Source organism: Pithys albifrons, chromosome 4 (genome assembly GCF_047495875.1).
Source record: "Pithys albifrons albifrons isolate INPA30051 chromosome 4, PitAlb_v1, whole genome shotgun sequence".
NCBI classification, from domain to species: Eukaryota; Metazoa; Chordata; class Aves; order Passeriformes; family Thamnophilidae; genus Pithys; species Pithys albifrons.
The window spans coordinates 99,020,093-99,040,082 of NC_092461.1; the positions used below are offsets into that span (position 1 = coordinate 99,020,093).

At 36.4% G+C, this 19,990-nt stretch overlaps 1 protein-coding gene and 1 long non-coding RNA gene across 8 annotated transcripts in view; one reads left to right on the forward strand and one right to left on the reverse strand.

Moving 5' to 3' along the window:
• Positions 1-8,671, forward strand: part of CDH18 (cadherin 18) — a 248,773-nt gene extending 240,102 nt beyond the window's left edge. For 6 of the 7 annotated variants that reach the window (XM_071555022.1, XM_071555019.1, XM_071555017.1 and 3 more), the window contains 2 exons: positions 2,369-2,620; positions 3,789-8,671. In XM_071555022.1, coding sequence (XP_071411123.1) covers positions 2,369-2,620; positions 3,789-4,291 — 755 coding nt within the window. In that variant the 3' untranslated portion in view covers positions 4,292-8,671. The remainder of the gene's footprint in view (positions 1-2,368; positions 2,621-3,788) is intronic. The other variant, XM_071555023.1, reaches the window with a different exon arrangement.
• On the reverse strand, positions 631-13,946 carry LOC139671717 (uncharacterized). The gene is made up of 3 exons (XR_011697771.1): positions 13,865-13,946; positions 4,217-4,257; positions 631-761 (listed from the first exon to the last, which is right to left on the reverse strand). It is a non-coding gene; the product is annotated as an uncharacterized lncRNA (long non-coding RNA).
• Positions 13,947-19,990: the final 6,044 nt, after the last annotated feature.

Below are 19,990 nucleotides of genomic sequence, written 5' to 3' on the forward strand. Positions count from 1 at the left end.
GAGACCCCTGTGGCTCCCCCAAGTCCAGAGCAAAAGGAAAAGAAAAACCTGTTGGTGCAGGCGAGGGCTGTGGTTTGGGCGAGAGCGGGGATCTCCTCCTGTCAAGGTCCTGCTGCTGCTCTGGATCCGACGAGAAGTTCCCAAAGTCTTCTTACCCACCACTTATGTACCCTCAGGGAGCAGTCAGTCCCTCCCCCTGGGCGGGGACTCACACAATGGGTGATTAACTCTGGGAGCCAGGGGGTGTTGAGCTGTTGATGGCCCATTAGCAGCTCTGCCCCCTCAGGCTGAGTGTGAAGGTGATAATGGCTCCCTGGGCAGCTGCTGCTAATGGCCCATTGTCCTTGGGGAATGAATAGAGGGGGTAGAATACACAGCTTTGATCACCCCCACACAGGGTTAGCTGGTCCCTCCTGCTGAACTAGGACACTTGACATAAACAAGTAGAATAGAGCTTCAAGACCTGGAGCAGATAGATAGATAGATAGATAGATAGATAGATATGGATAGATAGATAGATAGATAGATAGATAGATAGATAGATAGATAGATAGATAGATAGATTGATTTTGCTCCTACTTCAAGTGAAAAGAAGAACACTTAATGAGTTGATAACAAACTCACCATGCTGGATACTTCCAAGAAGATGGAGTTGAGTGCGTAGTGTTCTTGTGGAGAAGTAAAGGACTTCAATGCTCAGTTCTTGGCTTAACAGCAAGGGTATCTTTTCCCAGCTCACACATATATTTCTTCTGTGAAACCTGTTGCCAAATGCATTATTTTATTATGGTATGCTGATGTGGGCCTATACTTCCAGTTTTTCTTAGTACCGTTGTCAGATGGTAGGCAAAACAAAATGTTGACAGAAGTGGGTTAAAATGAACGTTTCAAAATTTTGCACAGAGCTTGACAGAAGTTGTGGCATGAAGAGTAGTCACCTGAAAAAGAGCTTTTATCCAATTTAAGCAAAACCCTTTAACTGTTTAACTCCTCCATTCAAGTATGCATGCGTCAGTCTGATGGGCTAAATATGCCAAACTAGCTGCACAATTGTTCTAGATTTTCAAAGAGAGACAGATTTCATTTTTCCATAGATTATGATAAATTCATTCAATCTTGTAGCAACAGTTGTAAGGAAAAAGAAGCAAATGTCTTCTTTGTTTGTAATAGGATGAGAAACCTGGCATATGTATTTTTGTACTCACTATCCCTTTGTTGTTTGCTAAAAAAATTCCAAGTTCATAACCCCATTATTTGGAAAACATCTACTATTAATCATGGACAAGCAGTATGGGAGGGAAGCTTTTTCATTCTAATCTCGCTTTGCATTTATCAGTCCCCATCTCCCTCTCTACCTCACTGTGCAAGTCTCTGATCCTCACTGTCTCCAATTTTGTTTGATTTATCCTGTACTTTTATTCAGGGACTATTACTTTTAAAGTTGTGGCAAAAAATTGAAAATAAATTTGACACATATCAATATAAGATACTATTGTAGCATTTCTTCCCCCACATTTTCTTTGCGCTCCTCAATTTCTTGGACTTAAGGGATATGTGCAGCAACTTCCCATCCCCATTAGTGCTTCTGAATGCTCTTGCAATGTGTGTATAATAAACATTAGATTCTCCTAGAGCAATATGTGCCAGATGGACCTGTAGGTAACAACAGCGAGAAAGGCCTATGTCACTATCTCCCTTTTGCTTACTTACCTTTAACCTCCATTAGTTTAGAGTAAGTAATTTCTTCTCCTTTTCCCTTCCTCTGCCTTCCTCTCCCTTGCCTTCCTCCATCCCCTTCCTCTTCCCTTTTCCTCCTGACCTCTCTCCAGCATGGATCTTTGGCTATTGTCCTTTCTGATGTTTTCTGAAAGCTCACTAGAACTTTAAAACCCGTCACAAACAGTAAAATATGAAAGTCTTATTTTGGCTTTTACTAAAGACCTTTTAGCATTCTTCTGAGAATAAAGAGAATTTTGTGTTGTGGAAAAATTCCAAAACAAATATCCTCAGAATTCCAGATACTCAAATTGACGTGTTCATATACTACCAACAGTATAACATGGGATTAAGACACTTGCAAACTGGACCCCAAATTTTTGTTAAAATTCATTTAGATTCTAATAAAAACAAGAGTTTTAAATAATCTTATTTATATCTAACTATTTACTTACCACTGCCTCCTCTCTTTCCTCTGTTGGCGTAGATGCTTCCTTACAAATTTTTATTCTAGATTGTGCATTTTCACAGATTGGGACTGCCTAGATTTAAGGTGCCCTATGTTTCCACTTGATGGGAAATAAATAGTCAATAACATTTGGTTTAATTTTTTTTCCCTCTTTAAAATGCTATTCTTGTTATAATATTGTAGATAATACTGCCAGTATCCTGACAAGAAGAAGGAGATACAGTCGAACCACTCAAGACACCTATTACCTCCCAGTTTTGATTTCCGATGGCGGAGTGCCCCCGCTCAGCAGCAGCAGCACCCTCACCATTCGGGTTTGTGCATGTGAGAGAGATGGACGAGTGAGAACGTGCCATGCTGAAGCTTTCCTCTCCTCAGCTGGCTTGAGCACGGGAGCTTTAATCGCAATCCTGCTCTGCGTCGTCATTCTTCTTGGTAAGCCACTTTCAATATTAACAATGAGCCTCCACTGGCTCTTTGAATGTGACAGGGCAGAAATCTGTAATATGGTAATATGTAATATGCTTTTGAACCAGTGGCTGCCTGGTAGTAGGAGGCAATTAGAAACATATAGCTGTGATTAGAGGGGAAAGGTTTAGCTAAAATTAATAGGGAAAACTGCCTTTAAAGTACATTCATGAATATCTGGAATCCAGTAGAAATTGTTTTTGCAGAGGTTATCAAGTAATTAGCACTGCAGATCTCTTTTCTGTAATTTGGAAAGATTTCAGAAAAGGACTGACTCTAATTCCATGTCTAGAACAGTGTGAAAAATGATAGAAAAGAGATGAGGAAAGCTTTTTGAAATCCATTACACTGTGAGAAGCACTATTATCACTTGTACAAAGGCCATTTCTTAATTACTTTTGTGGGATAAACTGATAGTAATGCACAACATCATAATCCACAGGATCAAGGGACATTTGAGACTATAAGGTGACCCATAAGATAAATGCCTTTGCAAGTGCATTTTCTCTTGACTGTTGGTGGTTTTTTTTCCCCAGACCAATTTGACTTTTTTCTTTTTTTCTGTCACAGACACAACTTGCTGCATACATCTCTGTGCTACTCACGTGTCTTTCTGCATTCTTAGAGACATGGCAAGAAATAGTAATAATTGCAGTGTGACACACACAGGAGATTTTAAGGAATTTTTTTTTTCAAAGACTCTTTTTGAAATGTTCTTTTAGACATTTTCCAATGACTATTTTCCTTGCAGTTTACTTCAGAATTTCCTTGCCAGAAAGCTGTTTAAAATACACAATAATATATTTAGCTTATAATTTTATCTTTTATTATACAAAATTGGATATTCATAATTAAAAATATTAATTCAATTTATATGCTAAATAGTGGCTTCAGTGAAGCACTGAAAGCCCTGGACTATGCTTCTGAAAAATATCAGCTCTAGTATCTCATTTCTCATTTGCCTGAAAGAATGTTATCTCCATTTATGTCCTTTTTGAGATCCCTAATAGTATAAGATGAATCCAAATACCAATATTAACCTGAAAATTTTACACCTCTGTATTTTTTGACTTTGTGTCTGCTATTTCTCTAGCATATTCAGATGTAAACTTTAAACCTACTCTAATATCTGCAGTTTTCTCTTTAGCAATAGTGGTCCTTTTCATCACCCTAAGACGCAGCAAGAAGGAGCCCTTGATCATTTCAGAAGAAGACGTCCGGGAAAACGTTGTGACATATGATGATGAGGGTGGTGGAGAGGAAGACACAGAAGCATTTGACATTACAGCACTACGGAATCCATCTGCTGCTGAAGAGCTAAAATACCGGAGGGATGTTCGTCCTGAAGTGAAGCCTGTGTCCAGACATCATCTCTCCTCAAGCCTTGACAGTATAGATGTTCAGGAGTTCATTAAACAAAGACTGGCAGAGGCTGATCTGGACCCCAGTGTGCCCCCATATGACTCCCTGCAGACTTATGCCTATGAGGGTCATAGATCAGAAGCTGGATCTATCAGCTCTCTGGATTCAGCCACAACACACTCTGACCAGGATTATAATTACCTTGGAGACTGGGGACCGGAGTTCAAGAAGCTAGCTGAACTCTATGGGGAAATAGAATCAGAAAGAACAACTTAGTTGTAATTCCCAGAACAGAGAAGTTCCTAAACAACTGGACATATAATGACAGCAACAGTAACAAAAAAGATGAATACAGTCTTTGGAACTCAGTAAGTTGTATGCAGTTACTGTAGAACAAGTGCCCTTTTCATATTTGAAACTGGGTTCTCCAATTGGAAGAAAAGCAAATTTTGAAAAATACAGAAAAAAGAGTCTATTGTCCCTTGTGTATTTTTTTAATTGCTCAATAAAGTCTGTGGTACTGTATCTTCAACAATACCTTAAAGTAAAGCCAAACAATGATATTTTTACTGCAATATGCGTAACGTCTTGGAGCTACAGTAAGTTTATGGTCATGTCTGTTTAAGAAGATAGCTAATGGAGGAGCTAATCTCTTGCAGGTGGTTGTGATGCTGCATTTCTAGCTGTGCTCTAGGCCTTGTGATCCCAATGTGATGTAGCCAGTGGGGTTTACTATCAGTGTGAGAAGTGCTACCAGTCTGTTTCATTTATAGAGGAGATAAGCTGCACCTGTCCTCTTAAATAAATGGTCCTTTGATGATTTAATCTCATCGAATTAGCAGGTTGCACTGAGAACCTGTCATTTCATTATGTCCTTCATAATCTTGTCATCCATAACCAGCTAACAGTTGGAGGGCATCCTTAGCTGTGGCTCAAACACAGCTCTAGCCCATATCCACAGACCTGCTCTGTTGCTGCGTGCTGAAGGAACCGTTCTTTCCAGTGTTGTGCTTTTTCTTTTTGTATTTTCACAGGAACATTGTTCATTTAAATGGAATGGGCCCAAAGTATTCTTTATGCAGCGAAGCAGCAGAAGTGTAGGCTCTTTCAATAAAAACAATGACAGCACCATTAAACTATGCAGTTGTTTGGTTCAGTTTGCTTCACTTAAGAGCTGAAGCTTTTTAAGTCTTTTGCTGGTCTGAGTCCAGGAGCTACAGCAGTCAGTTTAAAACACCGAGTTCTTAATCATAATGTCTTTCTATTTCGGTGTGTGACTAAAAGCAAAACAGAGCTGCTGTTAGGCCACTGGGATAGAGAAGAATTGAAACAAACAAAATAATAATATGATTTTTTTTCCTTTTTAGTTCAATCCAATTATAACTATTTCTCTTAGAGTAATTTCCACCTAAGCAGAATGGGCTTTTTTTTCCTTATTTCAAGCATCATGGGAACAGGAATATTTTAGTCACTGGAGGAAATGTACCTTTATTGTGGTTCCCATGGACTAAATAAATTGATTTCTTATGTTAGTAGGTTTATAGCATTGCAGAACTGCTAAGGAGTTCTGCTTGACACTGCAGGCTGCTTAACACCTCATCTAGCAGATTCCAGTTTTTCCTTTGCTTTGTTTGAACCTTTGACCTTTTGGTTTGTCTTTCTTGTGATAATACTGTGAGAGGACCAGGAACTCAAAAAAAACAAAAAAACCCATGAAAGATTATGACCTATAAGGCTCACAGTCTATTACAGTCTCTGCTTCTAGGAAAATTGTAGTTCCACCTAGGAAAGTGGACTTCTTCCAGTGTGCATTTGATAGGAAAACTGTCCGGAGCAGAAGCTGTGTATTGTTTTCTTACTCTCTGGTCTGGTGTGCAGAGTGATACAGATCTGTGCACTCAACCAGATTCATCCCTGTGCATTTTAGTGCCACTTACATTCAGCTTAGTAAAGCAGGGTCTATATTTATTGCAGACCTACTATGGGCCACACGGGTGAACCAGTTTATTAAGCCTTTCTTACTTTACTCTATGGTTGAGTAGGTCCTAGACATGACTGAAACTTCTGATCAGTTCTACTTGGAGGATTTTTTTTTTAAGTAAACTCCTTTGTGAGATGTAGTTTACTCCTTTTGGTTTAAACCTTTTGCTGGAAAAATTATCAAGTAGCTTTGCAAGAAACTTTTCCCACTTGAAAAACTATTAGTTGCACTGTAGTTCCAGAACTGGCTTTTACTACGGTGTTTTGTTTGAAAACTGTTTTCCTTTCTTTCACCATTTGAACCCACAAGAATATTTAGAAGGGAAAAACCCTTGAACCCTAAAGCATTCTGCTGATGATTTCAAAGTAGTTTAATAGTTTGTGTTCATATTTTTTAATCTTCTAGAAATGCATTTAAGAAGACATTATTGCTGTGGAGTGAGGTTAAACAGATGTTTTAATGCAGAAGAGTTACATACAAGCTGAGAATGGCCTATATATTTCCTTTTTTGGGACTAGAGTTTGGGACTAGATATGTTTCAGTTTTTTCCCAAATGAAGAATCCAGAGGTGTTCAATTTTATTAGCAGAAATTTTCTTTTGATTTAGGTCATACTTGCTTTATGCCAACATCTAAATTTTTAGATTGTATGAGTAGAGTGTTAAAAAGAAATTTTTGCAGTGTTACTACTACCATGGACGTAATACCTTGTACCACATCTGCATGAAAATTGCAAGCATTGTTTGTATTATAGTTTTGAGAACCTGGCATCAGTTAACTCTATGTCTGTTCCATCTGGCCCTACACTGAAGCAGGGAAAATCAACTGTATTTTGTGTTTTAAGCATTGTTCCCGCCATCGTTTTCTTTTATTTGCATCATAGAACATTCAGGCTTAAAGGCAACAGAAGATGGTGACATAAGCAAATATTCACTTCTTACACTAATGTTCTGTTTAAGTTAGTAATATCTCAGAGAAATAAGAATCCCCTTTTCACCATTCCTGGTTCTCTCTTTGCTGCTGTACAGCACATGCAACATACCCCCAGACCCAGGAATTCTGAATCCCTTGAAACTCTGCAGGGTTTATTGAGATGCTGCTTCTGTGATGCTGCAGTGTGTCCTGTTTTATGTCCTATTCACAGTGATCTCCAAATGTGCTTTTCTGTCATGGTATGTCTGCATGCTTGCTATGCTTACTGTTTTCTACTCAAATACACATCACAGTGTTGTGTTGTTTGCATGACAAATAGCAGAATATTAAATCTTCAGGGTCACAGAAGAAGGCCTCACAGTGAAGGAAGAACAGGTTTACAGATTTTTTTAACCCAATCCCAACATATTTTCCTTTGGTCCTTTATGTTCTAGAAGCAAATTTAAACTATATTTGAGAATTTCTATGTTAACTTAGATTAAAGTGGAAGGAAATTAATAGTGTATGCCATGGATGGCACAATCATTTTGTAGCATTGCTGCTTTAAACAAAGTATACATTTGAAGTATTGTGGGAAACTCTTTCCTGGTTTATGGTTAAGTCTGCTTATATAGACTTTGCTTAAAGCTTTCATGGATCTTTTATGTACTCATATTGTCGAATATCTTCCTGTTTGCCTAAATAGTAATCCCGATGCCGCATAACAACTAAATGCTGAAAACTGCCAGTGTTACTTAAACTGGAAGATACTGAGCAAAGTTAAATGGCACATGCAAAGTGATACTTAAGGGCTTTCTGATTTACAATTTGATTTCTGCAACAGCTATTCAACTAATGGTACATTTGCACCAAAATAACTTGTTGTATTCTTTCAAACAAGCCCTCTTTCTTGTAATGGTGAGGGCACTCAGTATGCTGTAATCTTGACAAGTCATCTGAGAAAATGGTCAGTTTAAGAATTTTAAAATGTGAAACTATATTGTCAAGCTAAAACCAGTCAAAAATGTAGTTTAATGCACTTTAAGGACAAGGGAGAGCTTGAATTTAACTGGCATTGGATTAAGATTCATATGTTGAAAACAAATAATTTTTTATCACTGTTACCTTTTATTATGTACACATTGAAGACTGTAAAAGTTGAAAGTAATTTCACACTGTTATGCACCTTATTTTTTTTGCATTCTTCTTAGACAACCAAAATAATTGCAAAAAATTTTAGGTTTGAATTCTAATTGATGCAGTTGTTTAAATTGTAAATACTGAAAAAAAATTGTCTATGTGAAAGTATTCTCACTGGTATTTAGAAGGAAAAACAAAATTTCTGTGGTCTCAGGCTTTTTAAAATCATCCTTTAGAAAATGTAAGTATTGGATCAGTCTGGAATTAACAAAACTCGTAAAGTCACAGAAGGGGAACAAAGGGAATATAGTAAATGCAAAGAAGAATTTGAAATTATGCTGCCTAGGGTTATTTTGTGGATTCTAAAGTATTAAGACCTTGTACTTGCAGTACATATAAATGGCACAGTGCATTCTAAGGAACGTTAGAAGTGTGTTGCAAGTTTTGGGCCATCCTTATTTTTCCAAAGTCTCAAAAAAAATATATTTTTTTTAACAAAAGAGTAATGTAAAGTATACCTCCTTATGCAAGTGTTACTGATTGAAATTGTTACATTTTCTTTTAATAAACAAAAGGGACAAAATCTTTTATTCGTATTTTTCAAATAAAATGTGCTCTTTGCTATGGTGATGGGTTATTGTATTTCTCATCACAACTAGAATGTGTTATTTTCTCTTCACTCCCGTATTCTACACCCACCAAAGAACTAGAACATCTAAAGACACTCTGTCTTTAAGAATCAGATGTGATACGGTTGTATTAATGAGGGTGATGTCAGAAACAATACAGTAACTTTAACTAGATTTTTAATGCACAGTATAGTCAGTTGGTTGTGCCACTGTTTCAAAGACCCTTACATGATTATTGCTGCAGATGGATAGGGATAGAGAGAAACACATTAGATAGTGTACAACAGACTGCAGTATAACTGCTAAATGGTTCATTACTTTTACTTGTGACAACCATTCTGCTCCAACCATCACTGTCCTGAGACTGAAACACAGTGTTATAGGATGAATACATTATCCACCTGAGTGAGTCGGGGAACTGCACATCCATGAACCCAGACTGCTGGGAACAGCCAGGCTTATTTTCTTGAGTTGACAGAGATGACTAAAACAGGTAAGGACATTTACAGTGTTTAAGCTCAGGTACATGCAATTCAAGTGCACAGGAGTCACTCAGACTTTCTCAAAGGAATTAGCAGGCTTTACTAATAAATTACATCTTAGAAGATAAGAGTATCATGGCTCACAAGAAACTTGTTGCATACAATGCTGTCTTTCCCAGACTGACATAAAATCCACAATTAAAGCTACAGTTGACAGGAAATGAAAGTAGAATTTTCCTGTTGTATCCTAATTCCTCTACTTTACTGCCCACAGGCCAATTTAGATTGTATACCACCATGCTATGCAATTCTCATATGTGCCTCACCACAGACCCAGAAAAGAAATTTTTATGGTAAGACTATATTTGCAAGATAAATATTGTCAGCCTGAATCAGTGTGCAAGTTCAGGGAAGTTTTGTGTGTTTTGTTATGGTTCTCAGTTGAGGTGTTTAAACTTTCAAAAGAACTTTCATAAATATTTTAGATAATTTTTCGTATCTAAGACTCATTAAAATTTTATTTTTTTTTTGTCTTAGCAAAGCTTACTATCGTTTTATATTATTTTGAAATTGATTTTTAGGTTTCTTGGAATCCATGCTAGTTCTATATGTAGCAAACAAACACACAGACCTTGAAAGGTGTTAAGATACTTATCCAAGAGTGAACAAATTCAAGGCCCATGGGACCTTCCACCATAATGGACCTTGTCGTCATGCATGTTCAATGTCCAAATGGCTGTGAACTCAATGGAAAGCTCAGTAAAGGTACATGTAAATAAGTGAACTGTTCAAATATCAGAACTGCCATATCATCTGCCAGAGTCCTGGGTAGGAGTGGATCAGTCTTAAAACATGTCAGGCTTACAGTGTGAACACAATCAGGGCCTACTGCACACACCTTTACCTGCCACATTAACTGTTTTGAAGCAGGTTAGATTCCTCTTATCTTTATTCTGAAGATTATACATTGCTTAGTTAAATCAGAATTAATATTCGTGTTTTGTGTTTAAAAGCAATCCTTTCCTCTATCTTCTGGAATTGATATGGAGACAAAGCAGCTACAATTCAAATTCAGACCTGTTTTGAATTCTCAAGTACACACATCTAACATCAGGTTTCATTACTGGGTGTGGGTTGGGCAAAAATCAAACTCTGGGTGTGTATGAAAATCAAAGCTCACTCTTACTTAGCAAACTATTTATTTTGTTTGTGTAGGTCTGTTGATTTAAGCTGTGTTGCAAGTGTAAAGTTATATGAAAATATACACATCCTGATTGTCATAGAGACCACGTTTGGATTTCTCAGAAGTAAACACAGCTCCTAACGTGTACTATTCACAAAGTCTTTGACCTTTTTTTTTTTTCAAACTTGTATTTTACAGTAATTCCAGTGCTTTGTGCTACATAAATTCTCAACTGGGAAATGGTAACTTGTAGGAGAATGATTAAGAGATCGTTTTTTTTTAATCTCTAGCTGCCATAACTATGAAAAAGGACAAAACTTGACAATATCTTTCTTTACAAAACAAATTGGATTACCAGCTCTGAAAATGTGGTCACTTGCATATGATGTTGGTAACAATGAAAAAAAGGTTATTTTTCTTTCTTATTTGTTTTGATCATAACTTTTTTAATGTAGGATTCCATAGTATGCTTTAAGTGTTGACTAATTGAGTTATATAAGTGCAAATATAGCATATGATTTTCTGAGAGAAGGCAGTGAAATGTAAAGTAAACCTCTCAAGTCATGTATGTGGAGCAGAAGGTCAGACTTCTTAAGCATATCTGAAACCACCACCTAATAAGCATATTCTATCCTATATAGTGTTATTTAAAATGAAAACAAAAAAGCCCACTAGTGCTCACCTCATGTTGTGTTCTTTCCAAATGACAATTCCATGTATATTTATCAAGATTTTTTAAATATTTTACTGCTTCAGTAAGACTCACTAAATTTTTTTGACAAATTTTCTTCTTTTAATTTCCTCAGAAAATTAGGAAGTCACTTCTGTTGAATTTGAGGGAAAGTCCATCAAAAGGACAGTTCTTTGAAGAAGTTCAGTATAGAATTTCTCATCCAAATCTGCAAGGACTAATCAATAACTGGATGTGTAAGATTAACTTCAGAGCAGCATGTTAGATGGGGATATCCCAGTTCAACTGTTCCTTTATCATAATCCCACATTACAAGTTGCCATGAATTTTTACTCATTGCTTAATCAGTGTTCTCACATAAAACTAAATTCTTGTTTTCTGTCAGCCTCTGTGGGAGTGAGAGATCCATAAATGTGAGTTATATATTCTTCACTTTATATCCTCCATTGTCATTCCCCCCACCCCTTTCTTTTCTACCCCTGTGGGCCCTTTTTTGTGCTGGATCCTTGAAGCACTGTAGTATCATAATTTATGTTAAGAAAGTCAGAGGAATCTAGGAATAAAACTTCATATCTCTGAGACCTTATCTGTGGTATCTGATGACATTTTTGTACTCTGGGGTAAACATTCAAATAGGACTTTATCACAGCTGAATTTCTTACCTTTATTTCTATGTATAATAATAATATAAAATTCAAATTGCCTTGCTGGTTTTAAGCATTTATATTGGCCAGACCCTACTGTCCGAGGTCACAGAGAAAAAAACATTATTTGCCTAAGGAATTCCTAACTTGAAAGGCAAGATTTCTGATTTCAGTATTATAAAGCAAAGATATGTGGGAAAGAAGGGAGAGAAGGAAGCACGAATAGCAATGGAAAGCTAATAGAGTGACAACAAATATCACAGGACAGATATGATTACTGGTGAAATGATCAGAGATAATAAAATACATAGTGATACAGGACAGATTTTTAACTAAGGTATTATGATTATTATTGTAAATTTTATGATTTAATATTGCAATATTTTATGACTTTTCCCCTTAAAGGTAATAAAAATATAAGTTATCTATGATATATAATGGGGATAGATTGGGAAATTCAGAAAAAATACAGTGGAAATAGAACACAATTAAAAGCTATTTATTTATTTTTCATTGTATTTCTTTATACTATTCAGCTAATGCTAATTTCTATTGCTGATATTGGAAATAACCCACATTGCTGGATCAGTCATATACACAGATTCCCATCAGTATACCCAGGTTTTTTGCTTGCTTTGACATAAGGATTTTGAAAATATTTAGTTTGTTTTGCAGGCAGTTTTGGACTGCACTTCTCTAATGCAATCCTGCTACAATTTCCTCTCTTCAGAAGAAGAATTTTATTTTTTCTGATTCATTGCAAGAACAATGACAATAACTAACCAGACGGCTGCAGATGAAACTGGTTATGTGATTACTTGAAGGAATCTATTACATTTTGCCTGATTTGTATCCACACAAAATATTGTCAGAGCTCACAAGGCACTGGGGAAAGCTGCAGTCATGAGGTATATGACAAAACCTCTTCTGACTCTCTTGTAGCTCTTTCACATCTAACCAAATTTAGGGTTAGGTGAGTTTAATATGTTTCATTGTTCACACCTTGTTTGACTTGGTGAAGATAAAAAAAAAAAAGAATCTACACACACAAATCACAGAACATAAATGCAGAGTACATGCACCTTGCTTAGTATATGCAGCTTGCTATCTAAGTTTTATCCCTAAAAGGACAAAGCAGAAAGGAGCAAAATCTTTGGCTAGCTTGGACATTTGACTTCAACGCTGAATTCTCAACTATCATGTCAATGAGAGGCTTGTTTTAATGTGTGCATACAAAGATGCAGTGTGTAAATTGAAAAGCAAGTGTCTTTGGACAGCAGTTTAGACCTGAACTCAGACAGTCTCTTCCCCAGTTATGTTTTAGGAAAAGAGAACACCTTTTGAAAAGATGGGTCAGATGACAGAAACATGCTAATTCCAGTGCTGGAAAGACTACTTGTTGTCTTGTAGAGTTCTACATGATTCTGACAGCCAAGAAGATTTGCTGTGATTTGTTAATGTGGAGTAGAAAGCTATTGTCTTTTGAACATTAAAAGCTTTTTCTTGTTTTCATGGTGTTTTATGACAGTCATTATCATGACATGAAAGAATTCATCCTGAATGTGAGGGGTTGTGATGATTAATCTGTCTTTTTGCACCCTGTGCAGTTCCTGTTAGTGCTGCAGTCTGCATGGTCTTGGTATTGCTAAGGAGCAACACATTCTTGACAGACTTTTTAATAAAAGTACGATGGTAAATTTACTTGTTCAAAAAATTAATTTGAAACAGTGACCATTTCAGTTCAAGGTCACTAGCTCATATTTGAAAGGAAATGAGAAATGCAAACATGATTAGCACTAAATGACTGCTTCTTTACAGGAAATTTGTCTCTAATCTCACTTCAGTGCTAGTACAGAAAACCTTTATGATGGCAGTGGCAAAGAAACAGGCAGTCAGTATGATCACCATATTCCTGTCTGTTCCTGATTGTATTCTGAATCTCTTGTTTGACTTTGAGAATTTGACAAGTAATCCCGTAACAGACCTATCCAATTTTTAAATAAAAGCACTGTGGCAAAACCCAAAGAAAAAGAAACAAAACCCCCAAATGTCTGGCTTCTGGCAAAGAGGAGAGATCCTAAAAATGAGACCAACTATCTATAGAGTTAAAAGTCATTCCAGTGTTTCATAACTAATGGTTTGGAATATGAAGAAATCATCAAGTAATCTCCAGACCTGTAATACTTACCTTCATGCTTTCCTGTGTCTTTCAATTTGCCTGTCACCCAGTTACAGATGTAATTCATGAGCCTTCTTCAGCTGACTTCACAGAATAAATCACAGAACATGCTGAGATGGAAGGGACCCACAAGAATCACCTGTAGCTAATGCCAGTCAGGAAAATGAACCCACAAGTCCATTGGAAGTCCAATGAATTATAAAACTGAAGCGAAAGAACTGCTGGACTCTACTCATCCTATGCTGTCCACAGGCTTCTATTATCCCATTCAAAATGCTCTGAAGTGAGTCATTACTTGATTAAATTACTGAAAGCAGAAATTACAGAACAACCACATAAAATAACCAGAGAATCAGTTTTTAAGAAAAAATAGAAAAGTGAACCATTATATTTCACAACTATTAATCTCATCATCTGTGACATTCATGGGGCTCTTTCTTATTATGCTTGAGACTGTAGCTGACAAAGTACCTGGTAAAAAACTAACTCAGCCATGTGCTTTACTTAGCATCAGAATAACTCAAAGACAACTTTGAAATTAATGATCCCAACTATGTATGTTAAAAGTTCAGAAATTCAAAGCAAACACAACTAACTGTTTAAATCCATCTATTGTTGGAAGTGGTAATTTAGAAGAATGCATTGAACTATCACATCTTTTGTTACAAATGTGATAATTTGAAACAAAGGAAATTAATATTTTAAGCCTACGAACTTATACATTTTACATTGCCTATGTAATAAGCAAATAAATTATTCATATTATGCATAAGAAAAAGGCACATGTCACCAAAACACATTTACTTCTTACCTCCAAATTAGTGAGTGGTTTTATTACAGTTACTTCTCTTCTTTCCAGTACCTAAATTTTTTAAAGGAACCATTCTTAGTTATCTTCTCTGATAGAGTTTTATTTTGTCAATAGAAAAATAAACTGTTTTGTATAAAGAGCAAACATCCAAATGCTGCTTACTGAGAAAAAAAAAGTAATATATTTAATTTAACAAAAGACAGTATAACCATATTGATCATAGTGAAATACCTGGATTGGTCTTGGACTACAAGTGGGTCTATGAAGAACTTTCTGTGTGTATACATACGTACAACTATATATACATATAAAGTAAATACATTGTAGCTTTTAATTCTTACCTTTCTCTTGCAGATAAAAGATTGCATTCTATGCATACTAAGAGTTTATTGATATACTCAAAAATTCTGTGGGGGACTGATGTGTTGCAGTGAGCTATTTCTTCCTTCCTCCCTGATCAGTGGAACATTTATTTGTTGTATTTAAAATGCATCAGTCTGCACAGGCTTATATCTGGCTTACAGCACTTTATTAGTTCAGTCAATGCCATTTGCAAATGTGACAACTACCACCCATGGTTAAACACTTATTCCTTTATACTGAACTTGCACCAATGTACTTGCCAAAACAGTCACCTAATCCAGTTAGGTATGGGCATTCAGTGTGCTTCTGCACAAATTGCAAGAGAAAATACTGGTCATGTAAATAAGTAACTGCCTATTTATTTAGAATATTTCCAATATTCTAAGCTAGCAGCCTTATATTACAAAGTAGTGCTCAGAGATCCAATCTTATTTAGAAAATCAGATTCTCTCCTTCCATGGCCTCACACCACACGTCTATACCCCTGATATACTGTTTCATTTTAAACATTTTCAATATATTGTAAAATTAATAACTTGGTTTGAGTAAAGAGTTTAAATTAGTGAGAAACAATGTCATAAAGAGAGAATCAAAAATTCACAGCAGAGCAACAGATTTCATACATTTGAGTCAAAACTTGACAGATTTTGTTTTAGTTGTGGAAAGCTTCAATACATCATCTTTACTATTGTGTTTGTTGAATAGAATCAAGGGGGTTTGCTGCATCAAAAGAAATCTTTCTGATTGCTGATATATACCTACTGGGTGGGATATTCTTTCTTATTTATTTGGGGTAGCATTGGAGCTAGAATATTTCTTATAATGTATTCATATTTATGTGTCTTTTTTTTTTAACATTGCTGCGTGAACTGCAAGACTGAAGGGACCACTTAGTTCTGGGATGATTTCCCTGCTCTGCTGTTTCCATTTGAAATAGGCTCAGATTGTCTTTCTGTTAAAAGATGCTGCCCTGATAGCCTTTCTGGGTGGAAAATTGCCTTGCATTCCAAGATGGCAGGGGCTTCTTAGGGCAGAAATGGCAGTAGGTGATGTGTGCTAGAGACATTTCATTTTCTGTGTCAAAAAGCCTGGGGTGGCCATAGTTCTGATCCATATTTTACCCATGACTGATGCCTCTACATTACAGAAGAGCCGTACAGAACATTACAAAATATTATGTATGGGCAAAATATGACTGAAGTGTGAGATTCAAACATCTTTTACCCCCAAATTTTCTATTCTAACTGCTTTATACAAGCCAAAATGCAGGTAACTGCCTATAACTCAAAGCTATGGTATTAGAAGAGGTAATTATGGGTTTTATCCTTCTGTCTTGCAGAAGCACAGTGTCGGGCTGACCTACATCAGGACAGTGCTTCTCCTGAAGCCTAAATTTTGTGCAGCTGAGCATGATGACCTATCTTTTTTATATTGTTGGATGGTGTGAAACTACTTCCCCAGCAGGGCTTTCTAAATGAAGTTTTGCTATAAGTCACACATCCAACTGCAGCGCATTCACGCTGTTGTCAGAGATCCAACAATAAGAAAGAGGTTTTTGTATGCTGACCTCAAAGTCACCCAGTGCAGTACTTGGGAGTCGTGGCTGTTAATATCTAATCATGGCATATAGTCATGAGGGAATAAGAAGCTCTGCTTTCAGCAGCCGTCTCCTTATCATTACTTCCAGGAGACAAAGTATTCATTTATGTTGTCTGGCACAGCACTTTGACCTCTGTCTAATAAGATAACTGATTTTATTTGTTAGCCTCAAGACTGGGTGGGCAAGGTCCTGGCTCCCCTAATGCAATTCCATTGGCTAGTTTTATTGTTTGACTTCTATTTGCAAGCAAACTTGATTTTATCTTACTGTGTGATTTGACTCTCAGGCATGGGAGAAATACAGGTAAATAGGAAATCTAGAGAAGTAAAACATTTCCTGAACTCCTCTGTTTTTTCTTACATTCTTCAATTAGTAGAAAATAAATCATTAGCAACTCAAATGCTTTCAAAAATATCATGATTAAGTTTTGCTATCAAGTTTGGGGAGACAATTTTATAATGATTTTTGTTGATGTCTTCTTGTGCATTTAACTTGCCAACCACATGCTGAGGTCATCTCTACATGCTGTAGCAGGGCTGGTCTCCATCTCCCCACAGGCCTGCCCTGCCTGGCCATAGATACCACTAAGCCAGGCCCACTTCCAGGCCACGTCCTGGCCATTCTGCATAGGGGTCAACTCTGCAGCCCACCCTTGTCAAAATCTGGACATCTGAACATAATATAGCCATGATTCTTCCATGATTTTAATATGCCCAACATCCCTGTTTCAGGAAATCCTACATGATTTCCAAAAGACTTTCATGTCTCATTCGTATCTTGGCCAATAATCTGACCTCTATAAAGGCCAAGAGGAATTCTGATGCCCTTTGGACTGCCCTTTGAATAAACTGTGCCTATGACCTTCATTTTGTAAATTTAAGAATACCTGCTCATGTTCAGTGATCAGACAAGAGGTGATGTCTAATGATGCAACTTTTACTTAACTATTCTTATTTTGTTGCTTTGCATAGCCTGAGGGCAGCTGATGTGATTTCATACATCTAGCCCAGAGAATGTATTTGATGTTTTCCTGCTTAGCAGCAAAGCCTGGTTACCTGGCACAAACAGAAGTGTGATCCATTTCTCAGTGTGAACGAAGATAGAGGAGTCTCTAAAACATAACTTAATATGATAAAAGCTATGACCCACCAAAAAAAAAAACCCAAAACCAAAACATACCTCTATATTGAAACATTGCCCCACCAATGTTTGTGCAGTACTGCAACAGTATGTGCAAGAAAAAATCATGAGTGCTGCATAATTAATATTCAGAACATGGTGCATGGTCCAATTCCTAAGTTGGTACTGACATCAGCATTTCTAAGGATTTTTGCCATAAGATAACATAAAGTTTATGTCAGACATAGCAAAACATACTATTTTCTTGTGCTTTTAAATGTAATTGTTTAGAATGTTCTATAAAATTCCACGTAGTTTTGTGCAGAGAACAAGACAACTAAAAATTCTTTCTTCATTTTAACTGTTGCTTCCTTTTTGCCTCTCATTTTACAGAGCAGTGATCAAGAGTCAAAAAAGCTCTTGCAACACTTTTCAGATAGTTTCAGTCATTTTTGCTTCACTTGATGGAGATTACTATTCCCATGTGTTGTGTTAGCAAAGTGGTCATCCATCACATTTGAAGCTTGAATTAAAAGTCCATTTTTTCCCCTGAACAAGATTCATAAATAAAAAATATCTTCTTTGAGTAAAATTCAGGTATAGCACTGAAGGGAAAAGACTTTATATATTAACACTGTCAAGACTCAACGATGCATAGTAAAATGACTTCACAAGTGATGAAATTCAGAATTCAAGCTGAGTTCTCTGACTTTAAAAAAATTCACCAGTTTACTTAGTTTTGTAAAAATTTCAGTTAGGATCAGTTCCATTCTAGTATGCAAGTGTGCTGAATAAAAACCTTAAATATAAAGGCTGCTTTTCTGTGCCTTAAATTGCCACTCATAGGGTTGTTCCACTGCCCTAGAGGAGACTACTTTCAGAACATTATGTCTGAGAGACACTGCTAGGTGACATCCAGATGTATCCATTTACAATACACAGACTTTGCCTCCCCCTAACTCTAACATTCATTTGGCAGGGTTGTATCCTACGTCATCCTTGTACACTTATCTGACTGTCAATGATAAAGAAATAAAGGCTATTACCAATCTTTGGGATCTCATTACAATGAACTATTGAATTCCAGGAAACCACATCTGTTCCTGCAGCTATCAAAGGAATGCTGTTGTTTGGATTATAGTTCTTTCCAGGAACTGGTAGTTCCCTTAGTTCCCTTGGAAAAACACTGACAATTGTACACATTCAGTTCATATCATTTAGGCATTTTAAGGAAGGTATGCATACTCAGTTCTCATTCTTTCTGCAGGAACAGTCTCCCAGTAATAGGTATCTAACTCTGTTCTATAACAAGACATTAGGATAGATAGGCATATCCAGCTGGGAAAACTGAAATCCTTCATTGGTAAAGTGCTCAAGTATCATACTGATTTAACACTCTGAATTTCAATGTGCTAAGGTTGTACCTACTGTTCAAATTAGAGCAAGTTTACTTTAAACCTGTGCTTTTAGAGTCTAATTAGTTCAGTGTGAATTTATTTGCTCTGGTTTTGTTACTTTGTCCACCACTGTTCAAAAGATCACTATAAATAAAATACATTTAAAGACAAAAGTAGATTAAAAAGAATTACTTTGGTTATATCTATAGTACTGTTTAAAAAAAAAAAAAAACAGAAAAAACCCCAACAAAACAAACCTACAGAATTTCAAAACTTGCTTTACATTCCTTAGACAGTTTTCCTAACAAAAGTCATACCTCATAATCTGAAAAATACAGCCTTTGAGAAATCCACTGATTTAAACAGTACAAAGAGGTCAAATGCAGCTGATAAAATAATTAATTGTAGATATTTGCACAGTTCAAACTGAGAAAAAAACATCTGTGCTTCTATTTTTATCTTTGATGCTACGAACTGATTACATATCAGATAGACACAGAGCAATCATGGAAAGTTGCAACTGCTTAAATAGGTTTCTGTGCTGAAATAGCACTTGATTTGCTTGCTATTTTACTAATGTGTTTACTAAAGACAGACCCAGTGTTTTTGCCCATTATGTCAATAGGGTTGAAACTCTGTTTCTGTGCACTTCCTGGCCTCTCGTGCTTTTGAAAGTAGCTGAAAGCTTTAAATTCCCTTAGCTGACTTGATTAGACAGTGACCCTTTGCCTGGTATTGATTTCAGGATTTAGAGTTTATTAGTAGGTCACCAGGGTACTTTTTTTTGTGTGTGTTGTTGGCCATTACCCAACTTCTTGAACAACAAAATGCTGAAATGAATCAGA